At 39.7% G+C, this 24,970-nt stretch overlaps 1 protein-coding gene across 4 annotated transcripts; it reads right to left on the bottom strand.

Annotated features, from left to right (window-relative positions):
• Positions 1 to 249: 249 nt before the first annotated feature.
• LOC146509085 (ferric reductase 1) lies at positions 250 to 20,703 on the bottom strand. Of its 4 annotated transcripts, XM_085178252.1 has the most exons (19): positions 20,584 to 20,703; positions 20,332 to 20,526; positions 20,192 to 20,246; positions 18,543 to 18,668; positions 16,753 to 17,800; positions 14,040 to 14,176; positions 13,511 to 13,608; positions 13,293 to 13,428; positions 11,206 to 11,409; positions 10,828 to 10,929; positions 10,576 to 10,720; positions 9,326 to 9,433; positions 7,587 to 7,702; positions 7,343 to 7,429; positions 3,922 to 4,013; positions 2,233 to 2,291; positions 1,971 to 2,108; positions 1,205 to 1,236; positions 250 to 1,105 (listed from the first exon to the last, which is right to left on the bottom strand). In XM_085178252.1, the coding sequence occupies exons 5-19, from the start codon at positions 16,937 to 16,939 to the stop codon at positions 1,016 to 1,018; spliced, it is 1,731 nt and encodes a 576-aa protein (XP_085034378.1). In that variant the 5' UTR covers positions 16,940 to 17,800; positions 18,543 to 18,668; positions 20,192 to 20,246; positions 20,332 to 20,526; positions 20,584 to 20,703; the 3' UTR covers positions 250 to 1,015. The 4 variants fall into 4 exon arrangements, with proteins under 4 accessions (XP_085034378.1, XP_085034376.1, XP_085034377.1 ...); XM_085178250.1 differs by having other exon boundaries at positions 20,332 to 20,703; XM_085178251.1 differs by having other exon boundaries at positions 20,192 to 20,249; positions 20,332 to 20,703.
• Positions 20,704 to 24,970: the final 4,267 nt, after the last annotated feature.

Genomic DNA, 24,970 nt, shown 5'->3' on the forward strand with positions numbered 1-24,970 from the left:
CCTATAATTTAAATTCTTGGCACCACGAATGGTAAATAATCTTTTTTTTTAAGCATCTCGACAGATGACATGCTCTTTGTCTACCACCCATTTTATTCTTTTCCTAGCAGCATGTTGGTCTTTTTCGCAACATTTTGATGTCCAACCTTTTTTAAAACAAACCTTTGTTGTGCTCAGGGTTCTGAGCTTTCACATTGTGTAAAATAACTTTTTTTTTTCCAATCAAATGCCTTTTCTTTTGTGGGGGGGGGGGGGGGGTAGGTAGCTAAATTGGCTTGCCTGCAGAAAAATTCATTACTTTACTTTATATTTATCAAAGGCTGAGGAAGACACAGGACTTAAATACAGCAGCAGTCAGAGACAGGCTTAAGGTAAAACTCATAAAATGACCTTTTATTAGCAAAGTCCAAAAACCACAGAAACACATGTAAGTAAGCCAACACAATGACAAAGAGAATCTAAGACTATACATGCATTGGAAACACATGGGTGTATGAAGCACACCTTAAACTTACCACGGACAAAACATAAGAGACAAGAGACTCACAAAATAAAACAGGAAGCAACATAACAGGAAACAAAGACTTAACAACACAATACAAGAAAACTGGATGACAGAAATCAGCTCACATGGAATCAAATACAAGGTCTTTACCTCTAACAGGAACTAGGATTCCTAAATATCAACAACTAAAAATTTTTATAATGCTCGTGGAAAAACATTGCACTCTATAATGGACAATCAGTTCTGACCAAATGGAGTTTGGTTAAATGCTGATTGCCAATTTACTTCACTAACTGATCTTAAGTTTAGCCATGAAACTGAAAGCTTAAGAAAAATATCAAAGAAAAACATCCACTTAAAAAAAACAAAAAAACAAAACAAGGAAGACCGTACTGAAAGAGAAAACAATCTCAATGGGTCCAAACTTTCAGTGCACAATCTCCCATCAGGTGTATTTGGATAAAATACCAAAAGAAAAAAACAAATCTTCAGACAATTCTTTTGAGGCTCTTATTTCACCCCAATTCCAACCAAAAGTGCCACCAAAAAGCAAATGTTTCCCAGAAAGAACAGACCGATCAGCAGACCATCAATTTTTACCTAACAAAACAATGTAATTAGATTAAAAGATCATCGCAGTGTTATGGTGATTAATTGTTATTTGCTTTTATATTTCTAACCCTAACCCTTTCAACTTACCGATTCTGATTCCAGGTCTACAGCAGCACTGTCTGAAATCCAGAGCAGAAACAGCAGTTAAGAAGGGCACAACCAAACCCTGAGTGTTTCCTCATCTGAATCTTATTTTCCAGTTTACTTCAGATTAGTTCTGGCTTGTTTTTAATTATTTGATTTATACCTGTAGATTAAGTTATTTGATTTCAGCTTTCATTTAATTTTAAATTCATTTACATATGATTTAAACAGTTTAAAATCATAAAATATGTGATTACATTTCTTTCAATAATAATAATAATAATAATAATAATTATAATAATGCATTAACAATTACATTAACCATTTAGCCATATACACACTCCCAGTTTCTTTTGGCCTATACTAGACTAACAAACAGTTCAATGGCCAAGTAAAAGCCTGTTCCCTTTTCATGTCATGAAATAATGAAGCTTGTGTAGTTTTATATGACTGAAAAAGAGACATTACTGTAAGGGAGGGAGGCCAATATTGGACTGAAAACTAAAATAGAAAAAACTTGAGAGGAGCCAAATCTGGAATACTCCTAGAAAGAATGAGGAGCATGTTTCCAGAGGGGTTACACTATAGAACAATAAGGTTGATTAGACTTTGTCAGAAAACTTTTCAGGAAAAGTTCTGAAAAAAAAAAAAAAGAGAAAAGATTTTTTGTACTAGAATGATGAGATGAGGAGAAGAGAAAACACCTTTAACCTTTACATGCACTTTTCTAAGTGATGATTACTTATAATGAGGAAAAACAAAGATGTACCTTTCTCCTTAGATTTCCCATTATGAACCTCCAACATGATGTAAAAGAGAGCTTCCCAGGCAAGAAAGCCACCCATCACTTTCATTAACCATCCATCACTGCTGTCAATCAAGTTCAGGCCTGTAAATATGGCTGCCACTGTGTAACACAAAGGAACAGACATTTAAAGACCAACAGCACGAGTGACGGTGTGTCTGCTTTGGAAAATAAATTAGAATTTATTAAAGAGTGCAGACCAGCATGAAGTAAAACAAAGGCTTACCAGCTAAAGATTTTATTATCACTGCATTCAAAAAATGTGACGTGTTGAATAGATACCGCCTGTCAAACAAAAGACAAGAGAAAGATTCAGTGCATCACCCGGCATTATTGCACCATAACCAGCGGATGGTTCTGGGTCACCTGATTAAGCCCCAACTAAAAGCTATAACAAAATGGAAAGTTTTAGGCCTAAAATTAAAAGTAGAGAGGGTTGCTGTTTCCTGAATCCAGACTGAGAGCTGGTTTGATGGTAGAGGGGGCTGAAAGCAGCAGCCTCCTATACTACTTTTGAAACTCTAGGAAAAACAGCCAGTCTGACAGCAAAGTGTTCTGTTAGGATAATAAGGTACTGCGAGGTCTTGTAGATATGCGAACGTGCACCCGGTCAAATCCTTCTGCTCACCGGACCTGGAGTACCTGATGATTAAGTGCCGGCCATTCTGGCTACCGAGGGAATTTACAGCAGTGATTATTACGGCTGTTTACATTCCCCCACAAGCCGACGCTGACCGAGCACTCAGGGAACTGCACAGCGCGATCAGCAGTGAGGAAACCGCACACCCAGAGGCGGCGTTTATCACGACCGGGGACTTATAAGGGAAACCTGAAGAAAGTTTGACCAAAACTCCACCAACACTCGTGGAAGCTTCCCTCCCTCCAGGACATCTACAGGAAGCCTGAGGAAAGCGGGGAGGATCATCAAGGACTCCAGTCACCCAGCCATAAACTGTTCAGACTACTTCCATCAGGAAGGAGGTTCTGCAGCATCCGGTCCCGTACCAGCAGACTGAGAGAAGCTTTTTCCATCAGGCCATCAGACTGCTGAACACTTCATAGATACCTCAGCTTCACTACTGGAACTTCAACATTATGCACTCCATACTGTATATAAATGCCACTGTTTTGCACATGTCAACTACCAACCTCTGTATATTTTATATATTTTATTGTTTACTCTATTTAATTTGTAAAATATGTATACACACACGTAGAAAAACATTTAGTATACACATCCAGTAATGCATACACTCTTATATTGTACATACATTTATTACTCAGATTTAACCATCCTTATATTTTGCTCGTTTCATGTTATTGCATTTTTGCACACCTCTGTTGCTTGTGAAGCTCGCACACAAGAATTTCACTCACATGTACTGTACCAGTGTACCTGCACATGTGACGTGACAATAAAAGTGATTTGATTTGATATGAAATGGCCTGAGTGTTTCCATTGAGAAAAAAGTTTTGTTTTCCTTTGGAGAAATGACTTCATTCATGGATATGTACGCTTATTTAGTATTTTGGGTGGATGGTTATATTGGTGACATTGGGAGGTTGGCTGAACTGTTCAGTGTTCAATCCATGATGGTGGCTCCTTCTTCACAGTCACTTAACTGGGGCTAAACATGGAGCATGGCCTCCAACGCTGCAGCCATTCAGTGAAATAACTAAACATTCGACACACTGAACAGTAAAGTGCCAACTACACTGAACTGAAACGAGTGAACAGTGAATGAAGTCATTAAGCAGGTGCTGCCCCATGCTTTCGGCTGATGGTGTTTCCAAAATTTGTCAAACAAGTGTACTAAAAAAACAATAATGTGTGTAAAACAGTCATTGAACTCTAAAATGTGTGTTGGCATGCCATAGTAAATTAAATTAGAAACACACACAGATGGATACATACAGGTGATGCTGTGGTCCGCAGCGCAGCATAGCCACTATAGGCTGGAAGAAGGAGAGGATCATAACCAGGCAACCCAACACTGGATGTGCTCCCTGGAAACCAAAAGCATTGACACTGGTAATCATGATGATGTAAATATCAGCCTGACAGTGGAAACACGTAACTACAGAGAGTGTTTAAAGAAGGTCAAGACAAATAAAAAATTAAAATGATACTTTGATTTTAAAGAGATGCATCATTTGGCCATAAACCAAAGAAAAAGTCCCCCGTGCTGTTTTTAATAATTACCTTTACTATCAAGAAGAGTTAATTAATAATATCTTCCAGTATGTTGGCTGTGCTTTTGATCTGTGTTGTATAGTGTATACACAATCGAGAGCATCCTGACCAACTGTATAACAGTCTGGTACGGGAACTGCTCTGCCTCGGACCGGAAGGCGTTGCAGAGGGTCGTGAAAACTGCCCAGCGCATCGCCGGAGCACCACTTCCTGCCATAAAGGACATCTACAGGAAGCGGTGTCTGAAAAGGGCTGGGAAAATCATCAGACCCCATTCACCCATCACATAGACTCTTCACCCTCCTGCCCTCTGGGAGGCGCTACAGGAGCATCCGGACTAAGACCATCAGGTACCGGAACAGGTTCTTCCCCACAGCTGTCAGACTCCTGAACTCTGCCTCCTGACATCTGACCCACATTAAACTCATGGACTGAACATACACACACCCACAACCACCGACACACACACTGGACAACTGTACCCTCAAACACACAATAATAACATGGACTGAACCACCACTCTCAACCACCAGCACTTTATATAGCCTCTGTAGAAATTATCCACACATCTCACTTATCTTAACTGCACTACTGTATAGCTCTGTGTAAATAATCATTCTGTACATACAATAATTTTTAATCCTACAACTGTTTATAACCTGCATAGTTCACATTTCTGTATAACTGTATATCTCAGATTTCTGTATAGTTTTTTTTAATTTCATATTTATATCCTGTTCATAGCCTGTACATACTTATAGTTATAGAATATTCATAACATACTTCATACTGTGTACATTATAACAAACCATAATAGACCCATTTCTGTAATATACTTACATATCTATATTATTGCTAATATATATTGTAATATATCTATATCATGGCTAAAGCACTTTTGGATGGATGCAAACTGCATTTCGTTGCCCTGTACCTGTGCATGTGCAATGACAATAAAGTTGAATTCTATTCTATTCTAATTCTATAGTATTGTTTAATGTTTAATTTACATCACTTAAATTAGTGCAAGGTGTAATTATCTCTGGTTGCAAAGGAGTTTTTAGTGATAAGCATATTTTTTAATGAAATTAAAAACAGTGACAAACTGCATGATAACTCGAAGGACACTAGTCTGTGGGTCTTAAACGGTAAATGGATCGGTACTCGTAAAGCACCTTCCTACTCACTTCCTTTTATGTGGTGTGAGGATGACTATTTACCCCAAGATCTGAAAGATGCCAGAATAGTGCAGTTGCACAAAGGCAAAGGTGAAAAGTCCAGTTGTGTCAACTATCAAGCAGGCAAGATCCTCTATAAGGTGATTTTAAAAAGGTTGAATACCCATCTTCAGAAGGGACACTACCAGAAAGCCAATGCAGTTTCCCCCAGAGCAGAGGCACAGTTGACATAATGCTTGCCGCAAGATAGATCCAAAAGAAATGTAAGAAACAAAATATGCATCTGTAAAACCTCTTTGTTAAGGTTCAACATTAGCGTCATGCCCACAATCTTGGGTATGACGCTATTTTCTGAACAGGAATCAGATTCTTTCATGATGGTGTAAACCAGGGGTAGGCAATGCCAGGCCTCGAGTGCTGGTGTCCTGCAGGTTTTAGATCTCACCCTGGTTCAGCACACCTGAATCTAATGATTAGTTCATTACCAGCCCCCTGGAGAACTTCAAGACATGTTGAGGAGGTAATTTAGCCATTTGAATCAGCTGTGTTGGATCAAGGACACATCTAAAACCTGCAGGACACCGGCACTCGAGGCCTGGAGTTGCCCACCCCTGGTGTAAACACAAGACTGGTCATTGGCTGAGATGATGAGTTTCCCATCACTCAAGTCAAGCAAGGATGCTCCAACACTCTTCAGCTTCCGTTTTAGATGTTGCTTCTCTCTGCTTTCAAAGACTTAAATATAGCCATCCAGATCACGCACAAGACAGACGGAGGTAAAATTAATGCTCAGCGCCTAAAGGCAAAGACAAAAGTCACAGGATCACTTTTTCATGACTTCCTCGACCCTGATTACTGATCTATAGTCAACAGCAAGCATGCCTGAAATAAAGATCAACAATAAGGCCCTTGGAAATTTTAACTCCACAACCTAACTTAGTTAGCTTACAAAGTATCGAGGTATCCAACAGCATTGCTACGGAAAGTGCTTCAGATAGACTCCACAAGCAAGTGTGGAACGAAGATTCTGAGATATGATTGTTCGGTTTTTCTCTGCATCTATTATTGTAGGATCTACTGTACAATATAAAGCGCCTTGAGGTGACTGTTGTTGTGATTTGGCGCTATATAAATAAAGTTGAAATTAATTGAATAGATCCTACATGAGGGTACACAAAAATAGTGCTATTTTGGACTTTATCAATCCTAATAGCAGTCATGTATATCCTTGGGTTGAGCATTTCCTAGTACTACCGTTGGTTATCCATGCTCAAACACACTTAATTTAGCACTTTTATCTATGCCTAAGTGCTTTTGTAACACACACACACACACACACACACACACGGTGCATCTCAAGGCTCAGTATCTTGTCCGTAGATTTACTAATTGCAGAACATTTTAAAGCTGGTATTAAAGGAGACTCAAATGTGGTACAATAAAATCTGAAGGATATTTGGATTCATGTAAATAAACAATCATTTGTATTCAACCGGGGCGACTGTGGCTCAGGGGGTTGGGAAGCGTATCTGTAACCGGAAGGTCGGCGGTTCAATCCCCGGCCTCTCTGTCTTGGTTGTTGTGTCCTTGGGCAAGACACTTTACCCTACCGCCTACTGGTGTTGGCCAGAGGGGCCGATGGCGCGATATGGCAGCCTCGCTTCTGTTAGTCTGCCCCAGGGCAGCTGTGTGTGAATGTGAGAGTGAATGAATAGTGGCGTTGTAAAGCGCTTTGAGTGCCTTGAAAAGCGCTATATAAATCCAATCCATTATTATTATTCAGTAATTACAACCAAAACCTTTGTGAACTTCAACACTAGGACCAAGTTCATATCATAAAAAACGTTATTTACTGGCAAATAATAGTGTGTTACAAAGGTAAAGCCAGTTGTTGTTTGATTGATCTGTAATTAAAAAATATAAAACTGTAATAATTCTGATACTAGCAGAGTTAGTGTACCAACCCCAGACCAGTCGCGAGTATGAGCGAAAATGAGGATGAAAGCAATGATTGTGGCTGCTACCGTCAGCAGCATTACTCCAACATGGACCTGGAGGAACATAAAGAAAACAACATGATGTTAAGCCAGCCAAACATATACAAAATCAACAGTTCCCAAATAAGATTAAGCTTGGACCAACTGTCTTAAAAGTCTAACATATCTGACATATAATACTTAATATGTTTTTGTTTCTATGATGACTCACCACAAACCAGAGATCTTTGTTGCACATTGTTGTTCCCGTGGCCATTTTTTTCAGATATCGGGCAACCATCATTCCCAGTGTTCCCGTGGTCATCCAGGCAATCAGCATCAGTGACCCTGAAACACAGTTTAGTTTTGGAGTTCTCTCCACTTCTCTTTGTTTTAGGAGTTAAGATGAATTCCTTTCCCTGGTCCCAACATGTCTTTAGTCTATATATCAGTTTACTATAAAAAGAATTAAACCAACCGAGGCAAGCCATTAGAAGTACAACAGACATATTTTTATAGCTTTCAAACTGTATACAAACAATCGATTTTAATGGTGTACATTCGTACAATATGTTACAAATGATTGTTTTGCATGATGATAAGTCACTGTGTCATGAAAGAGGCAAGAGTTACTGCCAAGAAATATGCATCTAACTTGTAAAACCCAATCCACGTTTTTGGTCTATTTTGTCACGTCGAGGGATTAAACTGAATTTCCCAGAGGAACCATCCCAAGGAATTAATAAAGTTTCATCTAATCTGATCTAGTCATTAAATGCTGTGAAACACAACAGAAATGTAAGTCTACTTGGTATTATAGATAAAATAGTTTAATCTTAATGGAAGAAAAAATTCAATGTCTCGAATGTTCCCAGTAGCATTTATCCTCTGAGGATCCTGACTACCACCGTCCAAAGACATGCAGCTTGTGGGGATAGGTTAATTGGATAATCCAAATTGTCACTAGGTGTGAATGTGCGAATGAATGTGAGTGTGAATGGTTTTCTGTCCCTATGTGTTAGCCCTGCGACAGACTGGCGACCTGTCCAGGGTGTACCCCGCCTCTCGCCCTATGACAGCTGGGATAGGCTCCAGCGCCCCCCGCGACCCTGAAAAGGATAAGCGGAAGCGAATGGATGGATGGATCCTGACTATTCACCGGTTAACACAGTGTACTAACTGTCAACTGGTTGGCCAAAGTAAGTGACAAAGGACTTTACATAGGCTACGTTCACACTGCAGGTCTTAATGCCCAATTCCGATTTTTTGATCATATCCGATTTTTTTGTCTGCTCGTTCACACTACAAATAAAATGCGACAGCAAACGCGCTCTAGTGTGAACGCTCAAAGCGACCTGCATGCGCAAAAGAAGACGTCACACACAACGCGCTCTGTTTAGACCCAGAGCAACAGTATCGTTTGACTGATGGCTCTTAATATAAAGACTTCGGACTTCGTTTCCCAATTTTTGCTTTAAGTTATTTACATAATAATGAAAATAACCTAATAATGATCCTTATTGCTGTTTTAGAGGAGCGGTGCTTCAAAGGATAGTTGCAGATTTCTGTCAGAATCTGCAGATTATACAGTACAAATAAAATGTTCACGTTTCTCCAACGTTGTCTTCCCAACAGTTTCACTGGATGGCCAGGAAGCGTTCGCGATGTCTTCTCCGGCGCTGATAATTGGCGTCTGTCTTGTGTCGGTGACGTAAAAGACGGATTTAATGCGACATGACCATCAAACAGCAGCTTTCTAAAACATCGGATATGTATCGGATTCAGGACCACATACCAAAGTGACCCAGATCGGATTTGAAAATATCGGATTTGTGCCGTTCACACTGTCACACCATGATCGGATATGGGACGCAGAGGGTAAAAAAAAAAATCGGATTTGATGCGCTTTCGCCTGCAGTGTGAACTTAGCTATGGTGACTCTTTCACACAGAGACCTCTCTGTGATCTTACCATGAGCTTTGATGATATCAGGAAATCCCCTTTTACTGACAACCACAGGAGTAGGAATGGCCATCTTAGTAGTGCTGACGAAGTCGTGCTTATGGAATTGGATTTGTCCTGTAGGAAAGATGTCGCAAAGCTTATACACAACTATTTGTATATGTATAGCTGTGTGTGTGTGTGTGTGTGTGTGTGTGTGTGTGTGTGTGTGTACGCAGAATAAGCTGAATCAAAAAAGAGTAACACGGCCAGGACGAATGAAGGAAAAGAACCACCTGCTCTCTCAGTCGAGATGAAACATTTGCTGCAGTTACTAAAAAAACACATCCATAAGTTAAGTATTGAAAGGTGATGAACGTGATTACATGGCCAAAGCATGAAACACATTATTTTAATGCTAATGGCTGAGTATTTCCAAAATGATTCTGTTCATCTGGACGTAGCGTTTTGTGGGAGAAACGTTTCATCACTCATCCAGGTGACTTCTTCAGTCTCAGCTGACTGCAGGTTTCAATCTTATAAACAGTAAATTTGCATCATAACTGAAACCAGCCCACTGAAGGAACAATGGACTGGGAGGTCAGTTCCTTAATCATAATTATGCAAATTCTCATGACCATTGATCAACAACCATGGCAGCAACAACAACAACAACAACAACAACAACGGCTGAGTAAGTCTGAATCTGTAATCGAAAATTTAGATACATGCTGGTGTATGATTCCTTTATAATATTTTTATTTTTATTTAATTTTTTTGTTGTTTTACAAAAGAAAAACACTTTAAGGTTTACATAGACATGAAACGTATTTATTTTTTCATAAACTGGCCAGGGTTGCTAAACATGTGACTTCTTTTAAAATGTTCACACGATTGGAAAAGGAAGTACAATCAAAGGTCCTGCTTAACTGTTCAAAATAAAAGTATTTACTTGAGTATAATTTTGTTATTAGTACGTTTTTTCAGAGTGAAGTGCTTAAAGATTGCACATGTAAATAAGATCTTTCTTATGAGCGACAAACGCTCACCACCATGTAGCCTTGACATGAAGAGTTTGGACACTCCTTATCTAGTAGGTATCGTTTTCATCCAATCACCTGCATGTATGTCTTGAGACATATGTGCTATTTTCTCTAAGTATATTATGAAGTCCATAGTCTTCTTCATTGCATGCTATCTTCAATTTACTGATATGATAGGTTAAGTTAGATAATCTACACTGCTGTGGTGTAAGAAACAGTCTGGCACATGTACGTTACCATTGCTGCTGGGTCCGCGGACAAACATGAAGTAGTAGGATTGGCTGAAACCTGAAGTCCCCTGTATAGAAATTATCTCTGTAGTAGTGAAGGAACAACTGATGACATTGTTCTGCAATGATGTTGTTATATCATAAACGTTCCCCTGTAGGACACATAAGAAATTTCACAATTTTTAAGAGCAGAAACAAAAGCATTATATCTAAACGTTCTAGCCTTATATAATTCACTGATATCAGAAAACTTTAGTACCAGAGGAACAACTTGTGGAGTTGTTAGTCCTGTTGAATACATATGTTGCACACCAACTTGTCCATTACTGTTCATTCCACAAACATAAATGTCATCATTTCCCTGAGGAAAGACAAATATAGTAAAGAATTAGCATTCCTATTATTTAATAATTAATTCTTTTGGGGGAAAAAATCCAAACTTGTTGATATTGTTTGAGAAAACAAAGCAACCAGATGTTTTCTAAAAATTGTGAACTTTCAAAAACAAACTGAAGTTGTAACAGCAGCTGTTCACCCACAGGTGCTGCTCATGTACAAGAATGCCAAGAGCCTTATTATTGTTATCTCTTAAAAAATGTAACAAGTCATAGAATCAAGAACATTTTCATTACACTACCATCTTCCGATCATCAGAGAATCCAAAAGCGATGTAGCCTTCATAAGGACCAGTCATCTCATACTGGACAGCTGTACCACCGGCTAACATCATGGCTGACATGAAATAACAGCTAGCGTTGGCTGCTGGGTCACAGTTTGAAGGCTGACTGAAGCACACTTTGGTGACGCCACAGTTAGCGCTAGAGATGGATGCAGCTGATTTCTGGACACACACAGAGGAAGAGAGAGAAAGAAACCATGACATCGTCATGTTGTACTTGAATATACCATTTAGCATTTTCTTTTCTCAGTTTGTTTGCATGTATATTAACATTAAGCCGAGCTCAGTACTGCACATTACTGTTCTATAGTTCTGCTAACAAGCTATTTAGAAACTAGGTATAAATGGCTTGAGTACATAAGTACATCCATACATTTTCTTTACCACTTATCCAGCTCTCATATACACACCTTTGGCCTGTTTACAATCACCAACTAATCTAACAAGCATATCATCCACAGAGGCACAGTTAGAACACGCAGAGTTCCTGGGTCAATGACAGTACTAACTAGGGATGCACCCGATACTGTAAAATGTTAGTGTACTCATACTCGTAGAAGTTAACCGATACCAACTTATTTCATTAATCAGAGGGTGGATTGTCATTTCTGTTGTAGTTTTTTAGATTGGCCACTAGGGGGACATCCCGCGCTAAACAGGCACAGGGTTAGACGAGTGAGACTGGCGGCTCCAGATAAAAAAGAGAAACTGGAGGCTGCTGTAGCTAGGCTAAACAAAATGTCAGCAGTGTGGAACAGCCAACTTTAACTCAGGTTTTGGAAAAGCGAAGAAAAATGTCAAGAGAAAATCCACGGGCAGTTAAAATAACAGAGGCTCTGACTCATTTTATCGCTCTGGATGACCAGCCAATGCCGGTCGTGGAAAATCAGGGAGATAATGGTGCCAAAACTTTCTAAAGAGGTAAAGACAAGCAGTGTGTGCGCGATGTCAGTTCTCGGTTTAACGGCACAGTGGACTGATGATCCACGGGCAGATGAGGAGTTTGTTCGTCAATGCCGAATACTTAAGTTATTTTGTTTGTTTATTTACATTATGGACACTCTGCAATAATTTAAAAGTTTATTTTATTCTCAAACCTAATTTGTATTTATTTTATTCCAAACAGAAGTGTTTATTTATTATTCTGAAAGCTCGAGACAGTGCCAATAGTTCAGTGACATTTTGTTAAATTACAATGTGGAGACTCTGCAATAATTTAACAGAAGTGCTTATTTTTCACTTGAAATTTTTTTGTGGTCATTTTTATTAAGATTTTATTTTTTATCGGCAGAGAATAAAATAAAACCTATCTTCCAATTAATTGCATTTGTGTGTGTGTGTGTGTGGTAGAAGTATCGGTTTTTGTACTCCGTATCGGCAAGTACTCAGATCCAAGTATCGGTATCGGTTTGAAAAAATTGGTATTGTTGCATCCCTAGTACTAACTGTTAACCACCATGTTGGCCCTAACATCAACCTCTGAGGTTTTTGCCTATTTTCCCAACTGGGAAATTTTGTGCAAGACCAAAACGCATGTGTGAGACTTCGCTTGAAAAATCTTGAAAACCAAACTCTAACGTGATAGATATTAAGAGTTAATAAAAACAGTCAAATCTTAAACAAAAAAGAAAATTCTGATTTTGAGAAAACACCTATTGTATGAAAGCACCTAGCCCAATGGGCCATGCTAACTCTGGGCTCTCAAGAAAAGCTCTAGAAATTCAAGAGTGTATGACAAACTTGATGCAGATTTCTAAAAACTCAGGTTTACACATGAACTACATAAACAGCAGTTTTACTAGACTGGCTTTTTCATCTTTCATATTTGTCCATCCAGGCCAGAATATGTATTGCTTTCCATTTAGTGTGGATAGAGCAGTGTAACCTATCTCCTGATCCACAGTCAGCCCCAGTATAAAATGTGTAGACTGCCATCAGCCTCAAAACCAACGGATACTTTCAAACCAGTTAAACTGGCCGATGATTCAACCAGCTTGTTTGGCAGTGAATTTCATATTGTGTTCAAAACAGACATTGTTACTTACAACAAGTGGTGCAGGGTCTGTACTGCCATTCCCACTGAGGGCACCTGCAGATGTGGCATCTCTGCCATTAGTGAAGGTCAGGACAGGGCTCGTCACATTAACCCAAAATGTTGTAGAATTCTGCACAAAGGATGCACTGCAGCGACACCAAAACCAGTGTGAACTGGGGTATAAACACTTAATTATCAAAGTGCTTTGCTAGAATGAATAAACTTTACCGGAACTGAACAGCTTTGATGTCTCCTGATGGTTCTGAGCTCCATGTCACCTGAATGTAGCTGCTATTAAAGCCTGATGTGTGGGACACAGCCGAGCTCTGGACACACACACATGAGCGAGACTATGACATCATTATGTTGTTTGAATGTACTGTATATCATCTGTTTTCGTTATTTGACATGTTTATACTGTTACAGTCACTGTTATACATCATTAAAGTTACCAAAGGAAAGCAAATCAAATGATGTGCTGTGAAACACAATATGACATATTGCAATATAATTTTAATTATGCAGCTTGTCACTAAAACTATGTATTAACTTTGTATAGGTAGGTCTAAGATTGCACATGTTCACATTGTTTTCTTTAGTATTTGCATCAGAAAAAAACCTGACTGTCTTTTTCTGTAATGTATTGAATAGATTAAATGTTTTCATTTTACTTCATCGATTGATATGCCCTTCAGTAGACTTAAGGTATAACATATGATCATGCATGATGCTCACATTAACATGAAAGGAAACTCACAGGTCTTTGGCTGCAGGCGAGGAGTTTAGCAGCCCCTGCTGGTATGGCAAAGGAACCCACAGGAGTCTCACTTCCCACTTCTATAGCCTCCAACAGGAAACCTGTGAATGGTGTGGAGGTCGGACCCTGTAGCTCAACTTGGAATCACAGAAAAACATTTTATTCAGTCAGTTGGACAGTTCTCAACTGGGCCGCTTCTAGACAGGCATATATGAGGGGCCAGACAGAAATGTAAAGGGGGCAAATGGTGGCAACACAGGCAGGAAAGTGGTGGGGTGTGGTGGGTTGGATCTGGGTCTGGATAACAATTTTTGTCATGTAATTGGATTGCACTTCTTCCCTAAGACCTGACCAATGACCAGTATACCACCTGAACGCTAAGCTTCTGCTGGTCTAGCTCTTAGGGTCACCGAGGCATGCAAACCCCCCTGACCACGTTAAGGTGGCAATCCCTGAGGGGGAACACTGAGGAATAAAACCACCAAAATTGAAATAAAATCTTCCTCATCAGATTACAGCAACTAAAAACATGACATTTACCTTAATTGGATGGCCTTTATTAAATATAACAATTGCCAATATTAACAAAACTAACTGGGTAGGCCAAATTATTATTATTATTTTTTTTTAAAAAGGTAGTTCACCAAATCTTAAGAAATAAAAATGAAAAATAGAATAAAAATTAAAACAAAGAATAAAAGTATCCGCCCAACTCTTTACAGCCAACAACATAGAATGTATCTTAATTGAATGACCTGATTCTCAAATAAATAAAGCAAGAATAAAATAAGACCTCTCAATATAACCAATATTTACAAAACTAAAAAGGGTTGGCATAGTAATAAAAAAAAATTTTAAAAAAACAATTCACCATGTCTTTTCCTACAATTCTCAAACTAATTTGTAGAACAACAGATTTAGAACAGAACATTTTAATTTTTTGGTCTCGTTTTAAGCTTGTTTGTTTTGCAAGGAACTGAACTCTGTCTGCAACTGAACAGCTCCACTCTCCTTTCTCCTCAATCCACTCTATAACAACAGTCTCCTGCTTCCCTTTCCAAAACCTCTTATAGATCCATATCCAAGTTATTTCTTATGGACTTCTCATGGCCAAAAATCACTAAATTCCTCTTTTTATGTAACAAAAATGAACAAGCTTTACTAAAATCACTGTGATTACATCAGTATATGAAACGAGGAAACTCTGCTTGTTCATTTTTGTTACATGTGGTGTCTGACAGACACAGATCCTCCAGGCTCACAGAAAGAAACTCTTCTCGACCGGACTGAAACTGTGAGAAGAACAATGGACTAGTCTCCCATTGAGTGTAGAAAGAGATGCATGTTTAGCTGTTAATTATCTTAAGAGTCGCTATGATTTTGACGACAGATGTGTTGCTTCGTTTTGCTCAGCCCTGCCTGCTGAGAAACCTGACACCAACAGTGACTGGCTGTTCAGCTGGCGGGAGGGTGAGTGGGGGTTTTCTGCCTAGGCTGTGCGAGCCTGCACACAAACAGCACGGAGGGAAAGAGCCAACCAGAGGTGAAACCTATCATCTCATTTGTGCCTTTTCCAGCGGATTTTCCAGCTACTGTAGCAAATCATGCCCATTTTCAGTTTTTGGGTAATCTATTATTTTCTTTCTCAACTTCTAAAAGTTTGATTTAAGGGGGCAGAATGTTTGTTTAAGGGAGAGTTGCCCCTCCTTGCCCCAGCCGGTATTGTGCCAAAAACTGATTGCTCGTATTTAAATGGCTATAAGTAACTTGTTGGGCTATAATATGTGAAACATGTCAAATGCATCCTTCACGGATGACATAAAGTCATCTTGAGCCACAAACAACATTCGTGTAACAAGGTAGAAGCCGCGATCAGTTTGTGGCAGCGACTTTTATATAACCTTTATTTATGCAGTTAAAAAAAAAAAAAAATCTCATTAACATTAAAAATGTCTTTTGTAAGAGTAAATTGGCCCAGACAACAACAGAAATGGCAGCAAATATTACAATAGTTCAGTAAAAATATTTTAAGTGGGGATAAAGGACCGGATTGGTTATAACACAGTTATAAAGATACTTGAAAAACAGATAATTAATTCTATATATAACCCCTTTGTAAACCCTGTTCACCGAAGTCTATTTACCAACATACGTAAAGATATTACACAGAAAAAAAATACACAGAAACATTGGAAATCAGTTTTTGGCACAACACCGGCATCGGTGTTCTCAATCATGTGATGAAAAAGTTTTACTGTATTACAAGCAGATATGTCAGAGTCTGACATATAAAACAGATGCATCTTAAATTGCCTGAAAATATATGTGTTTGCCTATTTTGGGGTTAGCCCTTAAAAACACGGCATTCCTAGATAATAATACATCATTTGCATTATGATTTTCTCTATGCACAGGCTGAGATCCTGCTGCTTTGGGGTTTAATGCTCTTTGTTGATTTAGTTGCATGGCTGAAATCACAAACATATCAATGGCAATGAGAGAACAGCTGATCGATCATGAAATCATCAGGACGCAGCGTTTTATCCGTTTGACCGACAATAGCAAATCTGAATCTCCCGACTTTAGCACACGACCAGTTAACTCCCGCGACAGCACTATGCATTAATCTATACATCGGATTTATTTGTTCGATACTGAAGGTACCAGAACACCAGTCCGTATAGTTGGCACCCTCTTACTCCTCTCTTCTTACCTTTGACATCCTCTCCAACTCTGTAGCGCCTTTGCTCTGTGGTGACTATGAAGGGCGATGGTGCCGTTTGTGGGCTCAGCCCTGATTGATGGGATTTCAATTCTTCACAACTGTCTATAACCAGACCTGAGCTGTGTCCTCGGATGAGTGGAGCACTGCTCAACAGCAGCAATACAAGAAGATCCATTATTTTCCAGGCGACTTGTTACTGCAGTCAGTGAAAAACAACGAGTACCACGTGCTACTGATGTATAGGGTGGAGCACTGCAGGTAATCTGGGAGAAGCAATAGCTGTTGAATAGGGATACTTCTGTTTCGACAGTGTGTCGAGCTTAAGAAGCGCAGGTGTTTCAGGAATTCTGCTTCAAAGTGTGGGTCAAAACACCCACGTCACCATGGAGTTTCCCAAGGTGGCTTACCTGTTGCTTCTAAGCAGGGGTGGAGCCAGAGCGAATGCGTTTTAAATTTTTATTCCTTACCCATGTAGTGACGGCTCAATCATTTAGGCCGACAGTATACAGGCACAACACCGACTCGAAGGGATCCTGAACACCTGCCCTACAATTACCGACAGCCGCTCATTCTTATTACTGACACTGGATTGCCCAATCAGATCTCTTAACTCATTCGGTCTTTCTCTACCTTCCCATTGCGCTCATGCAAGTTGATAAAGATTGACAAATAAAAGCGAAAAAGTCAAGCTGAAAAGGCGAGAAAGAACAAAGATAAAGAAACTAGAAACAGATGAAGCAAAAGATGAGGGGGGCGGAGCCTCTGCGGTGCAGCAGGTAAAACAGCAGACGGCGAGGAAGAGAAAAGGCGTAATTAACGTGGGAAGCAAATGTCTGGAGGGATGTAATAAAGATTAAAGAGAACGAATGATTCAAGTAAAGTTTATTTAAACTTTATTCTATGTTCTCATTCTTGTGTTACTCAACTTTACATTGCCTTGAGGAATTGCACAAATTTAACTGGACCGTCTGTGCTGTTTTGACCGATCATGGTCCCACACCTGGACCAGTGGCTGACTTTATGTCCGAGTCCAGGCCTGGTGGTCAAAAAACCTCCGTCATGGATTCAAATTTCGTTAATCGTTTAACATGACACATGAAACAAAAAGGAAATGGAGAAGCTTTGTAATATATACAACAATCCAAAGGTTTGTGATTTGTTTTTTAAATAAATTTAACAAAAACATTTGCCACATATACAGTGTGTCCATCCAAAGTGTCGGTCAGACTGGCCCACGCATTTCTGGGTAGAATGGTTGCATAAATGTGTTCATATGATTAAAGTTAGATGCAACTGTAGCAAAAGTGATCGGTCTGTTTCAAAACTGCGACACAGTTCTGGCCTTATTACTTTAACTCTTTCAGTGTTTCGCAGTCTTGTTTTTTCATCATCAAAAACGGCAACAATAGCTGGTACAAAGGCTATACAGAAATTATGAACACTTTCTTTCTTCTTATTGTAACATGGAGTCATGTTAAAGGACATCAAGCAATGAAATGCATTTTTGAAGATAAAATATGAACTAGATTTATTTTTTGGTGTGTCGATAGTGGCTCCTGAAAAGCACGTCTGTGACAAATTTGACGAGCAGTTGATCTGAGACACAGGAAAAGGTTAAAGGGCTTGAAAAAAGTAGCCAAATGGTGGAGAGTCCCTAGCACAATAAAAATGACCTCTCTCAGCAGTGTTATGGGTTAATCTGCACAGCAGATTTAATACGTCAGTCACTGAAGGTACTAAAACTTCGATCTGGCGCCCTTTTACTTCTGTCTACTTACCTTTAACATCCTCTCCAAGTCTGTAGCGCCATTGCTCTGTAGTGACAGTGAAGGGAGATGGTCCCATTTGTGGGCTCAACCCAGAATAGTGGGATTTCAACTCTTCACAGCTGTCTATAACCAGACCTGAGCAGCAGCCCCAGGTCAAACTCACTAATCGGCAACAATAAGTCTTTTTTCTGAAGAAGAAAACTGTATAGTTCATTTTCCTTTTTCAACATCATCTTTCAGGGAGGGTTTCTCATTCCTGTGAGGCCAACATCTGGGGATCTTGCTTTAGGGTGTATGTTTTCACTAAACATTCAACACTACTTCTGATATTTATGATATTTTTTGATTATTTAAAACTGTGGCAATCAGGTTTCACACAGGATGAAGTCTTTGCTACCTTGAATAGCCAAACAGGTAAAAACATGAGCTAAATTATTTAAGGCAAGCCACTTTCTTCCATTAAATTGTAAAACAAAGCTTTTGCTGTAAGCGAGAACATAGATTATCAGTGTGGTCATTCCAGCTACAGGGGTAATGGAGGTGAATACCAAAACACCTTTAGGATTTAACCTAAACAATTTCTTCATTATGAATAATCACTGGGGTGTCAGCTGTCACCGCTTCAGGGTCAGGCAGCATCTTAGTCTTTCTTGTATCGATGACTAGATGGTGATCATCACAATAAAAGACAAAAGTCTTTACCTCAGTAAGTACAGCGGGCGATCAGAGTTTTCGTATAGCAGGCTAAGTATGGCAGTTTCATTGAGAAATGTGAAAATCAGATTACTGGGGTTACAGCTAGTACAATCTATTTTATAAGACAAACAGGAGTGGTGAGGTAACAGTCCTGAGGTACGCTAGTGCTGATGGATTTATAGTTGGAGAGCAAAGATAGGAAAAGACTCAGTTTCTGTAAAAACAGAGGCGGCTCCAACATGTTAAAAGCAGAACTAAAGTCAATAAACAAAATATGGGCATAGGCCTGGGGATTTTCCAGGTGCTTAAGAATCAGGTGAGCGATACTGCCAAATGTGTCATCCGGGCTCCTTCCCTACTAATGGGCAAATAAATATATCGCTCGTGCAATGAAAGGCTCAGCTTATTGTCGATAAATACGTCCAATCGCCCAAATGCAGCTCTTTTAGTGAGTCATCATTCATGTAAATGGCCTGTAAATGTACTTTACTTAGTCCCTAAGGACCCCAAAGCGCTTTACACTACATTCAGTCACACACACATTCACACACCCATTCACACACTGGTGATGGCAGCTACATTGTAGCCACAGCTGCCCTGGGGCGCACTGTTGGAATCTCCACTCACATGCAGATCTGGCTCATATTTATCCATCTGTGATAATGTGCCGATTCACATTCTAATCAAGATGTGTCCATATTCAGTGTGTGTTCAGTCTGTGTTGCTGATAAAGAATACTGAAACACACGCAGTTCCTTAGTCAGGATTTGGTCGTTCTAAACTGGGTGCAGTTGGCGTTGTCAGTTTTAAGTCAGCTTAAAATATGATCTATTGGCAGCAACGTGACCATATGATAATGAAATTTCTTTGTGATTTTGGAGTGGATTGACTCACTGCGATCCTCTCTGGAGAGGGACTTACCTTCTGACATGATCATGTGTCCCACATAGGGAGAGGCTTACCTTGTGGATGTTCTCAGAAAGACATTTCAACAGCACTTGTGTAGGTCTCAGAGGCCTGCTTAGAAGGACACAGATCATTAAAGCATCAGTGTATTGCAGCCAAGCTGACCCCACATGAGGAACAAAAACTGACAAGTTACCTCAAACACTTTGATGTTCGGCGATATGTAAAACTTTCCCAACTGTCATTCATCAGCTTAATAAATGACGACAGGCGATATAGTTGCACAGGTGCCTTTTTGATGGGCGTTGCAATGCAATCATGCACAGACTGATTTACTGTCATAGTTTGTGAGACAAGGACCCAAGATGCAGGCAATGCTGATGTGAGTGAGCTTTATTGAGGAGGATGACATACAACACAAGGCGAGGGTAGCAAGAACAGAACTGACAAAACCTAAACTGGGAAAACTAAGAATAAAACAAACCTGAAACCTTGAGACACAAACGGCGCTGCAGGGAGACAAACAGAGCTGCAGGGGAACCACACAGAGGAACCAGCAACACACCCCAGAAAACACAGGGCTTAAATACACACAGGGCAGTCAGGTAATGGGAGGCAGGAGAGAGACACAGCTGGGGGAAATCAGAGCTGACGATACTGAGGGAAGTAAAACAGAATACAATAACCTGAGACACCGACCTTCAAAATAAAACAGGAACTCACACATGCAAAGACAAAGACTAAGAAACACAGAGGGAACACACAGGCAGGAATGACTAAGCACTAAACTGACAAAGAACAGAACCAAAAAACCACAACCAGAATACATCACAATAATAGAAAAGACAAAACGCTGATTCAAAAGACCCAGGACCATGTCATTTACGCTTTGTGTGGAGGGAATATCTTACTTTCTTTTCTTGTTTGTTTCGGTATTAATATAGCTACTCTTTGGATTATTCATTTATTTATTTATTTGAGATGCGCCAAATCGCAGAAAAGACTTAACATTATGTCAGAGAATTTTTAAGAGAAATTTAAATAAAATGTTGTTGTTGTTTTTTTCTGAACAGAGGCTACTGCTTTTCTTTCTCTCTGTTATTGTCAGGGTCCTGGGTCTCCTGACCCAGCATGTTTAGTTCTTTGTGATTTTTGTATTATTGTACTTGTGTGAGTTATTCTATGGTTTCTAGTTTCGATCCCTTGCCCTTCATGTTTCTCTGTGCCCCGTCTGTTCTGTGTAAGTCTGTGTCTGCATGTTTGAGTTTCCTTCTGTGTTCTTAGAGTCCTCTGCCTTATGGTTTATGTCTCTGTGTTTCTTAGTTGCTGTCTCCACCGTGTCAAGTTCGCGTCTGTGTGATACTTCCTGTTTTACTTTGAAGGTCCGTGTCTTATGTGAATGCGTCCTGCTTTGCTTGTCTCGTCAGTCCTGATTTCTCCCAGCTGTGCCCTCCTTCTGTGTCTCGTTCCCCTCGTTACTTCCCAGTGTATTTAAACCCTGTGTTTCTCTGAGTCAGTGTCGCGTCGTCCCTCAAGCTGTGTGGAGCTTCCTTTGTCTCACTATTAGTTTAGTTTGTTAGTTTCCAGTTTAGTTTGCTTTTGTATGACTCTCTCCTGCCAGCAAATAAAGCTGAGTTCTTTGTGTTTAAACCTCGTGCCTGCATTTTGGGTCCAACTCCTGCCTGCCGCACAGTGCTTCATGACAGTTATGAGTTTGAGTAAATGAAATTTCTGCATTTGGGTGCACTCTGAAGAGGGTAGATTTGCTCGCAGCTGGAAGAGGGTGCGGTTAAAACAGCACTATTATTTTTTCCGTTGACTGCTTCTCTTAGCTTCAATTAACAATATTAGCAAACTTACTAATGGGCAAATAAATAAATGAATAAATATATCGCTCTTGCAAAAATGATCAATGAAAGGCTCAGCTTATTGTCGATGGTCGATAAATACGTCCAATCGCCCAAATGCAGCTCTTAGTGAGTCATCATTCATGTAAATGGCCTGTAAATGTACTTTACTTAGTCATCATTCATGTAAATGTAAATGTATTCATTTACATTTATTTATTTATTTATTTATTTATTTATTTTATTCATGTATTCATGTAAATGTATAGCGCTTTACTTCGTCCCTAAGGACCCCAAAGCGCTTTACACTACATTCAGTCACACACACATTCACACACTGGTGATGGCAGCTACATTGTAGCCACAGCTGCCCTGGGACGCACTGTTGGAATCTCCACTCACATGCATACAGATGCTGAATCTTTTGCCTTCAACATTCTGCTATTTCTGATTACATTACCTGTAAACAGAAGGCAGTGGCCTGTTTATCTCTTAGTCTTTGATCTTGTCACCCCACTGTTGTCTTCCAGACTCTTGATGCCATTTATCTCAGTTTAACACCAAATGCTGTGCCTTTGTTATGGTACAGGCTCGACTTAACCTCCCCGGGCACACTCTCTCAGCTGTGAGCCTCACCTTAACATCAAACCTTGAGAAACAGGATTTAAAGTATAATTTCTTCGATATGTTAACTCAGTAGAAAGCCTCCTTCTACAGATTTTATCTACTTAAGTTTGGTTATGGAGTCAAGCCACTGAGCTGGTTAGCTCCAGTATCTACTGTAAAGTTAACCTGTTGTCCCCGGAAACCTGACAGGTAGTTGTGGCAAACCTGTGAACTCAGCTTTTACTAATGTGCTGAATAATAGCTGTGTCTGTTAGGTTTTGTAGTTTCACAGTAATTTGAGAAAAGGGCGTGTTAATGAGTGTAAGCTGATCCTCATCGCATGTGTTCATGTTTTATCAAACTGACTGTGCGTTTGTGCGTGTGCGTTATTTTCTTCTTTTGTTGTATGTTTCACAACCTTTTCCTTTCTCAACCTCCTCCTCTAATAACTCTCTCAGGTTTCTTTTCCAAACAAGAGTCTTTTTTTTAGAAAAGGTTTATCTCCATAGCTATACAGTGATCAAATTGTTATATGGGGGGGGGCTGTAGATCAGAACAGCTCCTTCAACAGGTTTAGTTCACAGCACTCTGTTGTCTAATTGGAGCCTGCAGAATATTCCTGAATAGCTGGATGCCCACCAAGTGAAAAGGTTAAATTTAGCAACATCACCTGGTGCAACAGCTAAACGAGCCAGCACAGAGTGCCAACTCTGCTAACAGACAGAACAAAAGGTGACTGAGACGCCACACCCGATCATCAAGGCTGAGCCCAGACATCCTTTGGAGAAAGCTCATTTCTGCTGCTTGCATCGATGATTTAATTCAGTCACTACCTACACCGTATTCATAAAAATGGGTATGAACATAGGTCAGCTGGTACATTGACAGCTTTACTGTCACACTCTGCTCTCCTTCACTAAAACAGTGTCAGATACAGTGTCTGCATCACTGCAGATGGCAAAATAGTCTGTCCATCAATCTGCTCCAGTCCAGCTCCAGCACAAGAGCCCGAGGCACTCCAATTGTGTGTACTGTAAACTGAACTTTTACTCTCAAGTAACATTCACGCCCTGCGTGTGTAAACTGACACTAGTTTCACCAATTCCCACTCCACCTCAAAACCTCAGCTGCACCTTGTTCTTTCTCTGTTCCTAAAGACACCTCGATGGGGATGTTGACTACACTGTTAAACACTCAGAGGTGAGCCCTGCTCTGCTTCTTCCTTTCAAGCTCACGTCCATGTGCTCTGTAAGCAAACACACTTAAAAGCCCTTTAATACAGCACACCAATTCAGTTTTATTTAATTTCAAATATAGTTACCTGAAAGTGCTTTTTATTATAAGGTAAATGCCCGACAATATAAGAGAGAAATCCCAACAGTCAGGCAATCAACCTCTGACAAGCAAGAACTTTGTGACAGTGGGAAAGAAAACCTCATTTTTAACCGAAAGAAACCTCTATAGCTGAACCAGACTCAGGGAGGGAGGCAGGACAAAAGACACTATGGATGAGAGACAGTGATTAATGATTAAATACAGAGTGTTGTATAAACACAGAGTGAGAAGAGGGGAGTAAAGAATAAACAATCAATGCATCATGGGAAAACCCAGCAGCCTAGATGTAACAGAGGGTGTGTTCAGGGTCACCTAGGCCAGTCCTAACTATATGCTTTACCTAAAAGGAAATTTTGAAGCCTAATCTTAAAAGTAGAGATAGTGTCTGTCCCCTGAATCCAAACTGGAAGCTGGTTCCACAGAAGAGGGGCCTGAAAACTGAAGGCTCTGCCTCCCATTCTACTTTAAATACTCTAGGAACAACAGGAGTGACGTGCTCCTTTGGGGTGATTTGTTACTATGAGATCTTCAAGATAAGCCAAGTGTAAGCTCCACAATGCAAGAAGACAGTGTAATTTAAGTTTTGTACAATTTTCATAATTACTTTCTAGTTCTTGCTTAAAAAAGGTAGGAAATAAAGAGTAAAGTGTTTGAGTATTTGGGTGATGTGTGTGCAGCCGAGTAAGACAGCCTTAGATATGTTTTTAAGTGTTTTTAGTCACTGTGCCAGCAGCACATCTGAGGTTAGTTTAGAAAAATTAAAATGGCAAAGTTAGCAACAGCAAGAACAACAGTTCAGTGCATGTCAGCAGAGAAAAAAGGGCTTTCAAAGTAAAAGTTAAACTGGACCAGAAAACTTCCTGTTTTAGATGCTCCATCAAGTTCTGCTCGAATCAATGACTGAACAAGCAGACTGGTGACAAGCCACAGAACACCTTGTCATTTATATTGTAAGGTAAAGATCCTAAAGTAATACAATTATTCCATTCACATTCCACATCATTACACCCTGTATTTGCTTAAACATCATTGCCACTCATTTACAAT

Source organism: Neolamprologus multifasciatus, chromosome 11, assembly GCF_963576455.1.
Source record: "Neolamprologus multifasciatus chromosome 11, fNeoMul1.2, whole genome shotgun sequence".
NCBI lineage: Eukaryota > Metazoa > Chordata > Actinopteri > Cichliformes > Cichlidae > Neolamprologus > Neolamprologus multifasciatus.

Coding starts and splice junctions, on each gene's coding strand:
- LOC146509085 (XM_085178252.1), bottom strand. CDS start 16,939: ATGGATCTTCTTGTATTGCTGCTGTTGAGCAGTGCTCCACTCATCCGA. Junction 13,429..13,510: donor ATCAAAGCTGTTCAGTTCCG/GTAAAGTTTATT, acceptor GTGTCGCTGCAG/TGCATCCTTTGTGCAGAATT. Junction 2,292..3,921: donor TGCGGACCACAGCATCACCT/GTATGTATCCAT, acceptor TTTGTTTGACAG/GCGGTATCTATTCAACACGT.